The 15,554-nt window shown below is 48.2% G+C and overlaps 1 protein-coding gene across 1 annotated transcript; it reads right to left on the bottom strand.

Annotated features, from left to right (window-relative positions):
- Window positions 1-407: 407 nt before the first annotated feature.
- On the bottom strand, window positions 408-4,261 carry MIP (major intrinsic protein of lens fiber). Its single transcript, XM_058557911.1, has 4 exons — window positions 3,902-4,261; window positions 3,256-3,420; window positions 2,739-2,819; window positions 408-1,055 (listed from the first exon to the last, which is right to left on the bottom strand). Exons 1-4 carry the CDS (start codon window positions 4,259-4,261, stop codon window positions 870-872), a joined length of 792 nt encoding a protein of 263 aa, XP_058413894.1. The 3' UTR covers window positions 408-869.
- Between the last annotated feature and the right edge of the window lie 11,293 nt (window positions 4,262-15,554).

Here is a 15,554-nt window from a genome sequence, read left to right as displayed (position 1 = left end):
TGGAGGAATATCAGGCAGATCAGTTAAACTACTTAATTTTTCTAGATTCTAGGTTCACCCACCCCTTGTTTAGGTTGGGAGCTTGCTGGCCCAGGGCCTCCAAAGAGATCCATCATGCCAGAATGAACACAAAACCCAGCCAGTGGATGTCCACAGGTTTATGTGGCTTTACAGAACAGTTCAAAGTCCAGTGTTCGCTTTTCTCAGAGCTACTTCCCCACCCAAGTCCCTGGGGCAAGCATCCCTGAGATAAATACACTACATTCTCCGATTAACTTTCCCAAAATTTTCTGGTACAATTGCAGCCTGATCTGGGGCTAGTACCTCCATTTCCTCTCTCCCTGCCCCCGGCCCCTTCTCCCAACCCTTGGAATGCTTTGTCTCCTCCACTTCTCTCCACCTGCCTCTTGTGAGGAGTACTCCCTGCTTCCCTGCTCCCTCAGAAACCTAGAGCCATACACAGGACTAGCAGCAGGGTGAAGGCCAGAAGCTTAAGATCTTGGTTCCCTATGCTCAGCACACCGGGTTGGGAGAGGAAGGTATAGGATGACACCTCCTTTCCCTTCCCTACCTCTCCTGCCATGCCCCAGAACTCAGACACAGCCACATTCAGTCACATTCATACACACAATCATGCACACACAGCGGCAAAGAGAGGTGGGATGGGGAGGAAGGGAAGTTTGTACCAACCAGCTCATGAATGCAACTTGAAAGATTTCACACAGCAAAAGGCAAAAAACACACACACATAAATTAAAAAATAAAGAAGTACATGCCCCTCCCCACAGCCTCTTTCTTCATCCAGGGGCTGGGTCAGCCCTTCCATGTAAACCCGGAAGCTTCCTACTCCCTCTATGCCACTGGAGCTTCTACAGGGCCTGGGTCTTCAGTTCAACAGGTTCCCCTGTGCTCTCTGGTTGTCCATTGGCGTCATTGGGCTTGGTACCCTTGAGAACAGACAGTCTCTCAGAAACACTTTTGAGCCGGGGGAAGAGGAGAAAGTCGTAGAGGAGACTGCCCAGGCCCCCTCCAATGATTGGACCCACCCAGTACACCTGTAGGAAGAGAAGAGGAGTAATCAGATTTGGGGAGGGGACCAGGAACAAGGCTGCTCTTTTTCCAACCCCATCGGTGGAAAACAGGCATCCTGCACTTGGCGCACACAGTTGAGCACTATTTAAGCAGAAATCAGTGTTTGTTTTTAAACTCTGGACTGCTCCACTGCCTGCACCTCAAAAATCACCATTTCTTTTCTGACTCATCAAATTATACCTTATCCCACACCTTCTTAGCACATGTATATTCTATTTGTTGTTATCAGTTTGCAGTAGTTTATATATTGCTTTGAAAAAAATTTTTTTTAATTGTGGTAAAATACACTTAACTTAAAATTTACCATCTTAACCATTTCTAGGTGTACAGTTCAGCAGTGTTAAGTATATTCATGTTGTTGTGCAGCAAACCTCAAGAACTTTTTCATCTCGCAAAACTGAAACTCTATACCCATTAAACAACAACTCTCTATTTTCCCCTCTCCCCAGCCCCTGTTAACTACCATTTTGCTTCGTTTCAATGAATTTGACTACTCTCGATACCGCATATAAATGGACTTATACAGTACTGGTCTTTTTTGTGACTGGCTTATTTCACTAAGCGTAATATCCTCAAGGTTCATCCATGTAGTAGCATGCATCAGAATTTCCTTCTTTTTTAAGGCTAAATACTATTCCACTGTATGTATATACTACATTTTGTTTATCCACTCATCTGTGAGGGACACTTGCATTGCTTCCACCTTTTAGCTATTGTGAATAATGCTACCATGAAAATGGGTGTACAGCTTTGAAAAACTTTTTGAATTGTTTTCTTATGTTTGGCTGGCGTATGGCCAAACAACACAAACATAGCCAATTTTTATTTATTTATTTTTTTTGTGAGGAAGATCAGCCCTGAGCTAACATCCATGCTAATCCTCCTCTTTTTGCTGAGGAAGACCGGCTCTGAGCTAACATCTATTGCCAATCTTCCTCCTTTTTTTCCCCAAAGCCCCAGTAGATAGTTGTATGTCATAGCTGCACATCCTTCTAGTTGCGGTATGTGGGACGCGGCCTCAGCATGGCCGGAGAAGCAGTGCGTTGGTGCGCGCCCGGGATCCTAACCCGGGCCGCCAGCAGCGGAGCGCACGCACTTAACCGCTAAGCCACGGGGCCGGCCTGCCAATTTTTATTGAGGACTTATTCCATACCAGATTCTGTGCTAAATATTTCACACATACAGCTTTCACACTTATTCTTTGTAACACCCCCATTTTATAGTAAGGAAACTGAGGCACAGAATGATTGAGTTATTTGCGATGGTCACACACAAGGCTGGTAAAGTGCTAGAACAGGGACGAGCCCAGGCCCATTTGTGCTCATACACAACCTGATCTCTGAGAGTAGAAGTTTTTGTCTTCCTGTTCAGTTGTCTGTTCTAGTACTAGTTTTGGAATCCAGTGGATACTTAATAAAAATGCCTGACTAACCAGCAAAGGAACAATATGAGCAAGAGCCTCTCTTTCTAGCAAAATAAAGAATCCTGCTCACACAGGCATGCCAAACTCTGTGACAGCCCCCTTAGTGTTGAGTGGTGGTAGAACAGTCCACACATCCAGAGGGAAAGCAGGAACCACACCTGGAACCTGCAGTCTATACCCATCCAGGAGGGCTGCAGGATCTTGCCCCTCTCCCCTCACTCACCCAGTGGTTGGTGAAGTTTCTGGTGAGAATGGCAGGAGCAAAGGAGCGGGCAGGGTTCATGCCTGCACCAGTATAGTACATCTGCAAGAGACACAGTTGTAACTGAGACATTTACCCCTACTCCACCTCAGCTCCTCTTCCCACAACCCGCATGCCCCTGAAGGCTGGCACCTTGCCTCCAGCCAGCAGCCAGTAGGGAAGGACAACCTGCATGGGGGTCCCACAATGGAGTGAAGGCACTGATGCTCCATCTGGGGACAGACTACGGATCCATCAGCAAAGCCCACATCTACCCATGATGCATGCATTACCACCTTGGGGTCCAGAAGGACTAGCATAGCAGTCACAAGAGAGAGAGGGCTAGAGCAGAGTTGACTCCTCTGTGCTGACTGATACAGAGGGAGGTGGATAATGTTCATGTTCAACAGTGAGCTGGGCAGGAAGAAACTTAAAAGTTGGGAAAGGTGTAGGGGCCCTGGAATCCTTAAATGAGAAGTTGTTCCCCTCTCCTGCTTACCCCAAAGAGGTGCCCCAGGGTGAGGGAGAAGCCAACGGCCAGGGCCATGGAGCCCAGGCGGCCATTCCGCCTCTCGTCGTACGTGGCAAAGACGCAGAGCACGAACTGGAGCGTCAGGAAGATCTCCACTGTGGTGGCCTGGCCCACGCTCACCCCAGGGTGCAGCTGGGCAAAGGAAGAAGAAGGGAGGCAGCTCATTAGGGCTGCCACAGTGTTAGCTCCTCAAAGCTTCCCAGGCGGGAAGCCCTTATGGCATCAGTTCCCTGGAGAGGAAGGATAATACATCCTCCTTCATAGTAATTGCATTTCTCTTTTAATTTCTCCTAATAATACTCCTTCTTGGTGGAAAAATTGCACCCACTTACGCAGATGAGGAAACTGAGGACCCATAAAGTAACATAAATTTCCTCAAGAAACTGCAAGGAATTGGAAGGAAAGCTGGGACCTGAATTCAGGTTTCTGGAGTCTCAGTTCAGGGCTGTATTCCTTCCTTACCCCTCCAAACCACCTGTTGATCCTCCCCACCCTGAAACACACACACACTTACACACATGAAATGTCCCAGACCCCTGAGGAACTGATCCACCTGCACGAGGCAGGGAGTCCGGGCCCCAGGTTCCCCCAGCCCCGCTCAGCTGCCCATTACCGTGTTAAGTGCTAGGTTTCCTCGGACGGCAGGCGGGGTAACGCTATACAGCACGGCGGCCCCAGCCACTGCTCCCAGGAGTTGGGCTGTCACATAGCAGAAGGCACGGAGCAGGGACATCTGGGAGCTGACAAGGAAGGCAAAAGTGACTGCAGGATTGATGTGGGCTCCACTGATGTGGCCCACAGCCTGCACCAGCGTAGCCAGAGCCAGGCCAAAGGCCAGAGCCACCTGCAAGACATGCAGGGGTCCAGGGGCCCAACGCAGTGAGGACCCCAGCCCGAAGAAGACATAGAAGAGGGTGGCAAAGAACTCAGCAAATATGGCCCTCCAGAAGGAGGCTGAACGCAGTTCCCACATGGCAGGGGGGATGGCCACAATGCCTGGGTCCCTGATACCTCCCGGCCTGATCTGGGTGGGCAGTCCCCTTTATAGAGGACTCTTAATCCCTGGGAGGGGCAGGCTGAGGTGGCTGGCCCAGCCTCTTAACCCCTTCACGGCTGCGGAGGGCCAAGCTCACTTTCATACATCTGATTAAGCTGCTGGATTTTCCCCTTCCTCTTCAACTGGGAGATGAGCAGAGCCATGGGTATGACGTTGGCGCTAGGGTCAGGGCTGGAGAGGCTCTGAGAGGAAGGGACCGAGAACAAGGGGACTGGAAGAGTCTGTCTTTCTTTTTGTGCCAAAGATGGGGTTCATAGTCCTGACTGACATCTATATTAGAACATCCCTCAACTCTGCTTGAATGTCAGTCAAGCTGAGTTCACTTCATGGATTATGAGACTGTGCTCCTGGGGGCCTCTAGGCTCCTCTGAGTTGGCCAGGGGAAAAGATGGGGGTGGGGTCAGGAGTGGGGTCCAGCAGGGAAGTTGGACAACTGAAGAGAATTCTTTAGTTCTCTGGGATTAGAGGGCCTTCTCCCATTGGCTGGTTTGGGCTGGAATCTGTGGACCCTGCAGCTCTGGGACAGAATAGTTCTGCTGTGTCCAGCTTTCTCTGAGCCTGGTTTCCCTACCCCCAACCCATGCCAGCACCTCCCTTTCCAAACCCTCAGCCTGGCCTTTTAAACCACAGAGACAGAGAGGAGGAAGAAGCTGTCTTCCATGGATAGGCTGGGAGCAGGGTTGGGGCCTGGGGAGGAGAGAAGTGGTTAGTAGTTAAATCTCAGAATCAGCTTGTAATTCATCTCTTCTCCTTCACAAGGTTATAGTAGGAAGAACTGAATGGAAGGAAACTGCTTTGTGGCTATTAATACCGAGCAATGAGCTCACTCTGCTTGCCACAATCTGAGCTAATTAATCACAACGACTTAGGGATTGAGAAAGGAAGTTTTAATTCGATTAGCTGGCATAATTAGGAAGATGGTAGACTAATGTCTCAAAAAACCATCTTCAAAAATTACAGAATCTTGAGGCAGTTATATAGGGAAAATGGATAGTAAGGAGGGGGTCCAGGGATGTTGGGCTCCAGGCATGACGGGCTCCAGGCATCACATTGTTCCATTCTTCTGTCAGCTATGCTGGAAACCTTGTAGGTGTGTTTCCCATCTGCGGTCAGTCCGTTCCTGGAGAGAAATTCATAGAACAAAGTTTTAATTTATCAAGCTATCGGGAAGTACACACATAAGCAGAGGCCATAAATCAGGAGAGCATGTGAATTTTTTTAGAGTATGTGCAGAGCAGCAAGTAGTCACACAGAGGAGGGGCTGGGGCCATTTAGCATAACAAGATGGCCTTACTTATACTCACTTACACTATGAAGCAATGGGAGGGTCTAATGCCTCCTATGGCTGTGATCAGGACACTAGAATCCTAAACCTTGATCCCTAGGGGAGGATCTGGGGGTGGGGGCGGGAAGCAGGCTGTTCAAGGACAGAGAAAAGGACAAGATGGGGAAAGAAAATTTGGGGAAAGAGGTTCAGTTGTGCTCAGGCTTGGTGAGGAACTTGGGACCCAGAGGTGGGGATGTGAAGGCAGAATGGGACACATCTGTAGGCTCTACCATCTCCACATCGTGGCAAGTCTTACAGGCCACAAGCTTTTCCCATGAAGCATAAGAGGAGAACAAAAATTTGAAGGAGGGGCCTGCAATACTGGTGCCCAGCATCAGTCCCATGCAGGACACCTGTGGGGAGAGAGGAGGAACACAGATCAGGGCCTGTACTCCTTTCCTCCTCCAATGTCCAGCTTGGGGATGGACAGGAAGAGTTACAGCAAGGGTGGGGGGCCCATCTAACCCATCCACCTGCAGGAAGAGTTGCTGAGAACAGGTCAGAGGGCACCCAAGGGGCCTGGAGCTCCCAGTTTCATGGAAGAGGAACAATCCATCAGAGGTCCTTGGAGTGTCTTGAGTTCTAGAAGCCCCACCAATCTCCTGACTTCAGGCCCTGTGACCCTTGCTGCATCTCACTCAGTGATGCTCCCAGATCCCAGTCACCACTGCTGGCCGCAGGGAGTGCACAGGGTTCATGCTGCTTCTGGAAAAGGACCCCTGGGCAGGAGACAGGGTAGTACATCATGGTGTTAAGGAGAAAGACTTTGGCCTCAAATATTTTGGTTCAGATGTGAATGAGGATACAAAGTGACAGGATTAGTTAGGACTGCTGGTGGGACTGTAAATTGGGATAATCACTTTGGAACACAGGATAGCACCAGCTTGTAAAGATGAACAAACACATACTTTCTGATCCAGGAATTTAACTTCTCACTTACATACCCAAGAGAAAGTTTTCCATACCTACACCAGGAGACATGTACAAGAATGTTTAGAGCAGCAGTTCACAATAGCAAAAAACTGGAAGCAACCCAAATGCCTATAGACAGGAGAATGGATGAATAAATGGTGGTATATTCACACAATGGAAAATTATTCAGCAGTCAAAATGAGTGAGCCACCATAGTGACACTCAATAACCGAGATGAATTTTAGCAATAAAATATCAAGTAAAAAAAAAGTCCCAGAAGATTATACATGGCATGATAACCTTTTTTTTTTTTTTTTTGTGAGGCGATCAGCCCTGTGCTAACCTCCGCCAATCCTCCTCTTTTTTTGCTGAGGAAGACAGCCCTGGGCTAACATCTGTGCCCATCTTCCTCCACTTTATATGGGACGCCGCCACAGCATGGCTTGCCAAGCAGTGCGTCGGTGCGCGCCCGGGATCCGAACCAGCGAACCCCGGGCCGCCGCAGCGGAGCGCGCGCACTTAACCGCTTGCGCCACCGGGCCGGCCCCCATGATAACCTTTTTATAAAGTTAAAAAAAAAAAAAACTACAAGGGGCAGGCCCTGTGGCATAGTGGTTAAGTTCGCGTGCTCCGCTTCAGCGGCCCGGGGTTCACAGGTTCAGATCCTGGGCGCAGACCTACACACTGCTTAGCAAGCCATGCTGTGGCAGGCATCCCACATATAAAATAGAAGAAGACGGGCACAGATATTAGCTCAGGGACAATCTTCCTCAGCAAAAAGAGGAGGATTGGCAACACATGTTAGCTCAGGGCTAATCTTCCTCACCAAAGAACAAAACAAAAGGAAACAAAAAAACCCCCAAAAACAAAAAACAAAAAAACCCAACTACAATAAAAATATACTTTTCAAAATACATACAGATGAGATTAAACTACACGAAAAAGAAAACCAAAATGATGAACATAGGATTCAGGGTGGTGTTTACCTTGGGTTAGGCGAGGCAGGGGATGGAGTGGGATATTTACATACATACCTTTAGATTTCTGTAAGTGATCATCAAGGTTCTAGTTTTTCTGTTGGGTGGATAGTTAATAATGATGCTTAATCATTATTTAAAACAAACAAACAAACAAATAAGTGGGAGCCATATATAGGCCAACAAGGAGGACATGTCAGGAACAAAGAAATATTCTGTGCACATGAAATCCATAAAGAACAACAGCAACAACAAAAATCCTGGCTTTACCACTTTCTAGGTGGGGAAGTTATCCCCACTTGATATAAAGTCCAGGAGGGCAGGGACATGTCTGGTTTGTTCACCAATGCAAACCCCATGCTTGACACACAGTAGGCAGTAAATAAATACTGGTTGAATAAATTAATGTAAGCTCTCTGAGCCTCAGTTTCCCCTGGATCAAATAAGATAATGTAGGTAAAGGCCTAGCATAGTGCCTGGCACAGAATAAAGCACTTAATGAATAGGAGCCATTCGATGAGGGTTTTATCAACAGGAAGGGATTATCCCTAACCAGCAACCCCACAGCCTCTTATAACAAGGAATAGAAGGCCAAAGGGCAGCTAATTTGGTGCCCTTGTAGACACCAATTAAAAAGGTTAGATTTCATTATTTGAAGCTACCAACCTCTTCCCTTTATTCCTCATCAAATGTTGACAAAAATCCCATAGAGAACTGAACCCCATTTCCTTTCACATCAGCCTCCCCACTTGGCCAAACTTCCAAACTAGAGATGAGCTCTCAAAAGCTAACGAGTTTTTGTGTAGATTTACATATAATTAGCATACTCATTAAAGAAAAAAAAAGCTGTGTCTGCCTTGAGGAGTGGCACCGTGCTTGGTGTGGGTGGGGTTCCTACTGATGCCAGTGCTCTAGCAGTCACTGAGAAACCCACCACCAGGCTGCCTGGCCCACCTGCTTCCCATCATCACTGGTGAGCCACAGCAAGCATGGTGAGTACCAGCTGGAAAGTGGTGAAAAAATCCACACCTAGAGCCTGGCCTATGACTTCTCCTGCTCATGTAGATGAGACCAGAAATGCTAGGACCAAGTATGGGAGGACACATACATCCTCCCACTGCCCCCCCACCCCCACCGCCCCACTAGCCCTACCATCTAGCTACCAAGAAAGCTTTGAGCAAAGGATCTGCAGCAAGTCACTTGAGTTCCTGAGTTGCTGAGCCTAACTCATTGGCCTATTTACATCATGTTGAAGGTGGCTTAATGTCAGGATGCACAGAGCAGGGGTGTCCCCTCTTTTGTTCATTTCTTAAAGTCCTATCAGCCATCTACCTTCATTCCCTACCTGGTGTCACCCTCCTCAGGGAGGGGGCCTGCTGCTTACTGGGGTGACCAGCTGGGCTGCAGCTGCCTGGGGTAGTGCCAGGTAGAAGAAGACTGAGGCTAGGATGGCAGCTGTGCTCTGGGCCAGGACACAGGACAGCCCCTGGAGGGGGTCAAGCCAGTGGGCACAGAGCAGTGCCAGAGTTAGGGCTGCATTTGTCTGAGCCCCACTGACCTCACCAAAAACCTGTGCCAGGCTCACCACCACCACCTCTCCAGGCAGGAGGTGAGGGACCTAGCATGGATCTCCCACTGGGGCATGAGGCCCTAAGGACAACCCCTACAAAGATCAGGGTGCCCAGGCCTTCAGCCAGCACCTTTCTAAAACCACTGGCTCCACAGATCATGGGGGAGAGGAAGGGGAAGGGAAGGAGAAATCAGGCAGTCTGTCTGGGCTGGCAGTGTCTGCCCCACACTTCTCCCCACTGGTCTCCCATCCCTCTCTTTTTTATCCTCTCTCTGTTCCCCTCCCCCTTAACAAACTCTCTCAACCAGGCCTCAGCCTCCTCATTCTGCACCTACTGACCCCCAGGCACCTGTTGTGGGAGGCAGGAAGAAGGACTGACAGATAGAATAAGGGAGTGGTCAGAGAATAAGCCCCCACTTGGCTGGACTGGGATTTTTTTTGTGTGTGTGTAAGGAACATCAGCCCTGAGCTAACATCCATGCCAATCCTCCTCCTTTTTTTTTTCCCCCTTTTTCTCCCCAAAGCCCTGGTAGATAGTTGTATGTCATAGCTGCACATCCTTCTAGTTGCTGTATGTGGGACGCCGCCTCAGCATGGCCGCCCAAGTGGTGCATCGGGGCGCGCCCGGGATCCGAACCTGGGCCGCCAGTAGCGGAGTGCACGCTCTTAACCGCTAAGCCACAGGGCCGGCCCCTGGACTGGGATTTCACAGTGGAGAAGAGGAGAGGTCTCGGTTTCAATAGGAGAAGGATGAAGTCCATAGAAAAAGATGGTGGTCTTTCCTCTCCGCAGGAATCTCATCTCCCAGATCACCATTTTGCAGCCTGGTTCAGGGTCTCTGTTGGGCATCTTGCTCCAGTTTGGAGCACGCTTTTCTAGGTCTAGGTGAGTGGAGTTGGGAGATGAAGAGCAAGTGTTTTAGGTACCTTCCTTGGAGGAAGACGCAGCTGGAGAGACTACAGCTCCACTCCTGTGATCTTCAGCCAATAGAGAGGAGACTCATTCTCAACCTGCCACCCCTCTCCCCAGTCAGGGCCCTCCCCAAGGGAGCCTTAGTACATCTGTACTAACGTCATTCTCACACCCAGGCATTCACTCTCCCCAGCCCTGGCCCTTCTCTCTCCTACTAAGCTCTTTAGCCCTTCAACGCCAGACTGAGTGAGGGACAGGAGCTTATAATGGCTTCTATCAACCAGAGGTGCTCACAGTGAAGACAGAGACTCACCCTTCCACTCCCTCATTATCTTTTTTTGTGTGTGTGAGGAAGACCAGCCCTGAGCTAACATCTGATGCCAATCCTCCTCTTTTTTGCTGAGGAAGATTGGCCCTGGGCTAACATCCGTGCCCATCTTCCTCTACTTTATATGGGAGGCCGCCACAGCACAGCTTGACAAGTGCTGCGTCAGTGCGCGCCCGGGATCTGAACCTGCGAATCCTGGGCTGCCGAAGCGGAGCGCGCCACCGTGCCGGCCCCTCCCTCATTGTCTTGACGAACCTGGGTTTGCAGGAGCCAGAGAGGTAAAGAGGAAAGCTGAAGTGAGAATCGGGGAGGCAACGAGAAGAATTCCAGAGCGGGCAAGGTAAGGACATCCCCATCACTCAGCAGAAACAGAGTAAACCACTGAGAGGGTACCAGCGCTGAACTTGCACCCGGGCCACTGGAATCAGCAAAGGAAAGTGCCTTTGAAGAGCTGCCTGGGAGGGCAGGGTGTTCCTGGGGTCAACACTCCTGGGACCACCCAGGACACACCTGATTCGTCTTTGTCTTCTTTTCTCGTTGGCTTGTTCACTTCTTTTGCTATCATTCTACTCCCTTCTTATATTTGGGGTTCTTTTTAGGGGTTGCAAAAAATGTTTAGCTCTAGATTCTCCACCTTTCTCTCTTCTGGCCTTGAGCAAGCATACAAACATTTTTGAAGTTTTTGCCATGAGGAACTATGGAAGTGGAGAAAAAGGATTTGTAAAACAAACTTGGGAGAGTTACAAAGTTATTTTGTTTTAATGGCTTGTGGTAGTAATCATCCTGGAGTCTCACCTATCTCTACACTTGATTATCTCTTGATTACTAACCATCAACCTTTCAACCTCTTTATATTCCTGGGGCTAATGATCCTATGCTTACGGAGAAGTGCCATAGGAAGCATAATCCATACTACTAGGGAGCAAGTGAGTCTATAAAGCTCAGGGAATCTTCAGGCAGAGCTGTCTGTTTTGCTTCATTTCTCCACAGTGGGTCCCATGTGACAGCCAGCTCTAAGGTTGTCCAGGACCAGCTCCCCACCTCTCTGAAGCTTCTCCCCAGCCAGCCCATATCATCAGGACCTAAGAATAACCCAGGTTTGAGTTCCATAAAAATATCTACCTTGCTAATTTTACAGGATCGTATGAGGATCAGATGAGATATGCCCAAGCAATATATACATGTTAAGTTAGCTGCGTTAAATAGAAGTAGAAATGAACTGATTCATGAATTAATCAGATAGAAACATAATTTATGATTATAAAGTATTGAACATCCTCTCTAGAAATTACAATGAATAGAGACATGGCTGAATAGAGAGATACGGTCCTGAGGGACTGGGTCTCTGGTTCCACTATGTGGAATCTCTATCCCAGCCCCATACTCAGAATGCCAGGTCAGCAAGTAACCAGCTCCATTGTGTGGACGGTTTCAGTAAGACAAAGGCCCCAGTGTAGCACAAGCCAGCCTAGCAGCCCCTTTGGCTAGCTCCTGACGGCCCCCCTTCTCTCTCTTTCTCTGGTTATGCTTTGCTGACTGCTGACTCCTGGCAAAGTCCAGAACAATCACCAAGCTCTGAGAGCATCATCCCACTTCCATCCATAGTTAAGGGTTCCAATTAGCACTTGGATCAGACCAGGCCCCAGACCATGTTAGAAATGGGGTAATCCTAGAAATAGAGTAAAAATAGACCGGCCCATCCTGTTCTTGCCTCCTTCTCCCCTTCCTTTCCTACAGAGTCAGACACAACCCCAAGGCAGGCAGACCAGTACTCGCTATCAGCCAGGTCCTGTTCTAAGCACTTTATGTGTGTTATCTCAGGGGCTGGTATTCCCTAGGATTGCACCTTCCCTACTTAGTCTAGTTTATACCTCTCCTTGGATGACTTCATCCACGTCCACCTCTCCCTTGAAATTTATATCCATCTATCTACAGAACGTTTTCACCTGGGTGTCCCATAGACACCTCAAATTCAGCCTGTCCAAAACTGAACCAATTATCTTCCCCTCATCTCAATGGGTCTTTCCTTCTGTATCCCCTCATTAAGTCAGAGACAGACCTATGAATCAGCTTTCCCTTCCCCATCCTCTCACTCCCATCTCACCAGTCACCAAAGCTCCATCATCCTCTCACTCCCATCTCACCAGTCACCAAAGCTCCATCATCCTCTCACTCCCATCTCTCCAGTCACCAAAGCTCCATCAATTCTACCTCTTAGATAGCTGAGCCCACACCATCTCTCACCTGAGAACTCTAGTGGCCTCGGACCCTATTTGACCCTGTTTCTAGTCTCTTCCCCTCCAATTCATTCTCCATGTTGCTACCAGCTTTATCTTTATAAAGGTACCTGCAATTTGTCATTTCCCTGGGTTCCCTTCAACAGCTCCGGATGGCTGAAAGATGTTCTTATCGTACACAACTCTTCATAATCTAGCCTCAACTTACTCTTCCAACTGCTCTCCTTATCTCCCCAGCGCAGACTCTGGCAATATTGTGCTTCTTGTGGTTCCTCAAACACCCTACTCTGTTTCATAACCCAGTGCCTTAGCCTAAGCTGTTCCCTATACCCTGAATGTCTCTTCTCCTTTTGTCTATCAAGTAAATCCTATTACTTCCTAATTATTTTGCATGGAAATATTAAGAATTAATTACTTGCTCATTAGCAACAAGGCAGGGTAAATCATCTGAATGATGAAGGTGAGTTTATCAGATGGATAGTCAGTCTGTAGAAGTGAAGTAATGCAAGAGATGACAGGTAAGAAACTATTCCCCGAGCAAGGAATAAACAGAGGAAACAGAGGTGTGTCTAAGGGACAGTGTGAGGAATGTGCCGTGATTGCTTCAGCTCTCACGACCAGGGTGGAACCAAAGGAGAAATCCTACAGAAACACAGTCCTGGAACTTTCCTCTCATTACCACCAAAATGCCAAGTACTGACAGAGCAGGACTTGTCTGAGGGAAATCTCTCCTCCACACCTTTGTTCCTAGGCTTAAAAGGAATAGAAACCTCTCTTCTCACATACTAAGCCGGATGAAAAGGCTGGGCCAGGCTGTCCCCTAGTGGAGGGGATGAACCACTGCACTCCAAGAATGTGGGCACAAAACTCTCCCTTTATACTCATTCATTTAAAAACAATGCACACTTAATCTGGACTAAGGGGAATACTGAGGCCCTGAGGCACAAGCACTGAATCCCCATTCTTAAGAATTCACAACGTTGGGGCTGGGCCAGTGGCATAGTGGTTAAGTTCCCACACTCCACTTTGGCAGCCTGGGGTTCATGGGTTTGGATGCCCGGCTCGGACCTACACACCTCGCATCAAGTCATGCTGTGGCAGCATCCCACATACAAAGTAGAGGAAGTTTGGCACAGATGTTAGCTCAGGGACCATCTTCCTCACCAAAAAAAAAGAAAACAATTCACAACATAATGGGTGAGTTAGGTAGCTGCCTCTTTAAATGTTCCCTCCTCATCAGCACTGGGGATAACAGGAGACCAATTAGAAGGGGAATGCAAAATAATGTGATAGGGATTCAATGACAACCAGATACATGAGATGAAGGAGACAAGTCAAAGACTTCCAGGCTTCTGGCCTGGGCAACTGGCTGGTTATGGGGTTGCAGTTCATAGAGTCAGGGAATCTAGATGGAGGAGAAGTTTGTGTAGGAAGACAGTTAGCTTTAGACATGTTAAGTTTGAGGTGACTGGGGGACATCCAGGTAGAAATGTCCAATAGGCTGTTGGATAAACAGATCTGGAACTCAGGACAGAAATATGGCGTAGATTTTGAGTCCTTCTCCAGTAGGTGATAGCAGACTCTACCAGCATAGATGAGATACTCAAGAGAAAGTATGTATATCAGAGGAGAAGACATTAGCTGAAATCCTGAGCAGGCTGGGGTTCCCTCATCTGCTTAACCAGTTTTGCTTTTCAAGCCAAAGCTATGGCTTCTGGAAGCCTCTTCCCAACAACTACTAAATCAGTGGCTTCTCCTTTGCTTCCAGAGCATCCTGTAGCCCCTTCAATCATGACACTTTGTGCCTCGTACTGCAGTTGCCAATATTTTCATCTATCTTCCCACTAGACTGTAGTCCTTTGAAAGAGGGGCTGTGTTTTGTCAGAAAGAACAAGAAGGTAAGCAGCAGTCGTGTCATGTAAGGCCTTATGAGCATGCAAGGGAATTTGAGGAGGCACATTAAAAGATTTAAGTAGGGGAGTGGCATGATCAGATTTGTGATTTAGAAATATCACCCTGACTGTAGTGTGGACATTGGATTAAAGCAGACAGATGGAAGCTGGGAGACCAGCTTAGAAGTTACCACATTACAATGAGAAAGCCCCAGTCGAGGCCAAGGATGACAGTGGCCTGAAGTAATGCTATCTCCACAGGAATGGTGGCTGTAACTCTGGGGCAGGGGGACAATTTCTGGTTAATTTTTTAGGCTCTTAAAGACCTAAAATCGCTTTTCCGAGGCACAGGAGGATGGAGATGCCATGTTGATATTCGGCCTTGAGAAGTGGACAGACTGAAAAATTTAGAAAGCAGGGATATAGCGCCTCAAGTAGACCAAAACGCTAAGTGTAGGCTCTCCACACTCCGCTACCTTTTACCTATTTCACTCTGAACCAAAACAGTGATACTTTTGGTTAAGTTGGGAAAACCGAATACTGGGTTAAACCCTCCATTCCCAGCCTTGAAAATACAAAACCAACATTAACAGTATTTATGTATTTAATATTTATTAAAACAACTGCCACTTACCCAATGGTTGCTATTTGTCAAGCTGTATTTTAGGTTATTCTCTCATTTAGTTTTTACTAAGGTCTGATAGCTAGATATTTTTCTATTTTACAAGTGAGAACACTAAGGCTCAAAGAAGTTAAGTGATTTGCCCCAAGTCACACAACGGAGCCGTGTTCGAATCCAACCACACTGCTACACCAACTCTGCAAAGGTTCTATTTAGTTAAAACGTGAGCACCTTAACTCTCCGCAGAAAACCTGAATAAACTGTACAACTCCCCGGCGGAACCGGAATATACTCCACTAAGATGGCGGCTCCCTACCGGGCGCGGGCTCCGTTACGTCATCACACTGCGCGCCTCCTCTTGCGCACCACGTGGGAGGGCAGTGGGCGGGCCGATGGGGGGGGGGTCTCAGGCGGGGGGCGTGCCGGGCTCGT

The sequence above is a fragment of the Diceros bicornis genome, chromosome 17, assembly GCF_020826845.1.
Source record: "Diceros bicornis minor isolate mBicDic1 chromosome 17, mDicBic1.mat.cur, whole genome shotgun sequence".
Lineage (NCBI taxonomy): Eukaryota > Metazoa > Chordata > Mammalia > Perissodactyla > Rhinocerotidae > Diceros > Diceros bicornis.
Note: the sequence above shows the minus strand (reverse complement) of the source record. Positions and strands in the feature narration are given on the sequence as shown.

Excerpts from the sequence above, each read along its gene's own strand:
- MIP (XM_058557911.1), bottom strand. The coding sequence starts at position 4,261 with ATGTGGGAACTGCGTTCAGCCTCCTTCTGGAGGGCCATATTTGCTGAG. Across the intron at positions 3,421-3,901 it reads GAAACCTAGCACTTAACACG|CTGCACCCTGGGGTGAGCGT; the intron begins GTAATGGGCAGC and ends TCCTTTGCCCAG. Across the intron at positions 2,820-3,255 it reads CCCTGGGGCACCTCTTTGGG|ATGTACTATACTGGTGCAGG; the intron begins GTAAGCAGGAGA and ends TGTCTCTTGCAG.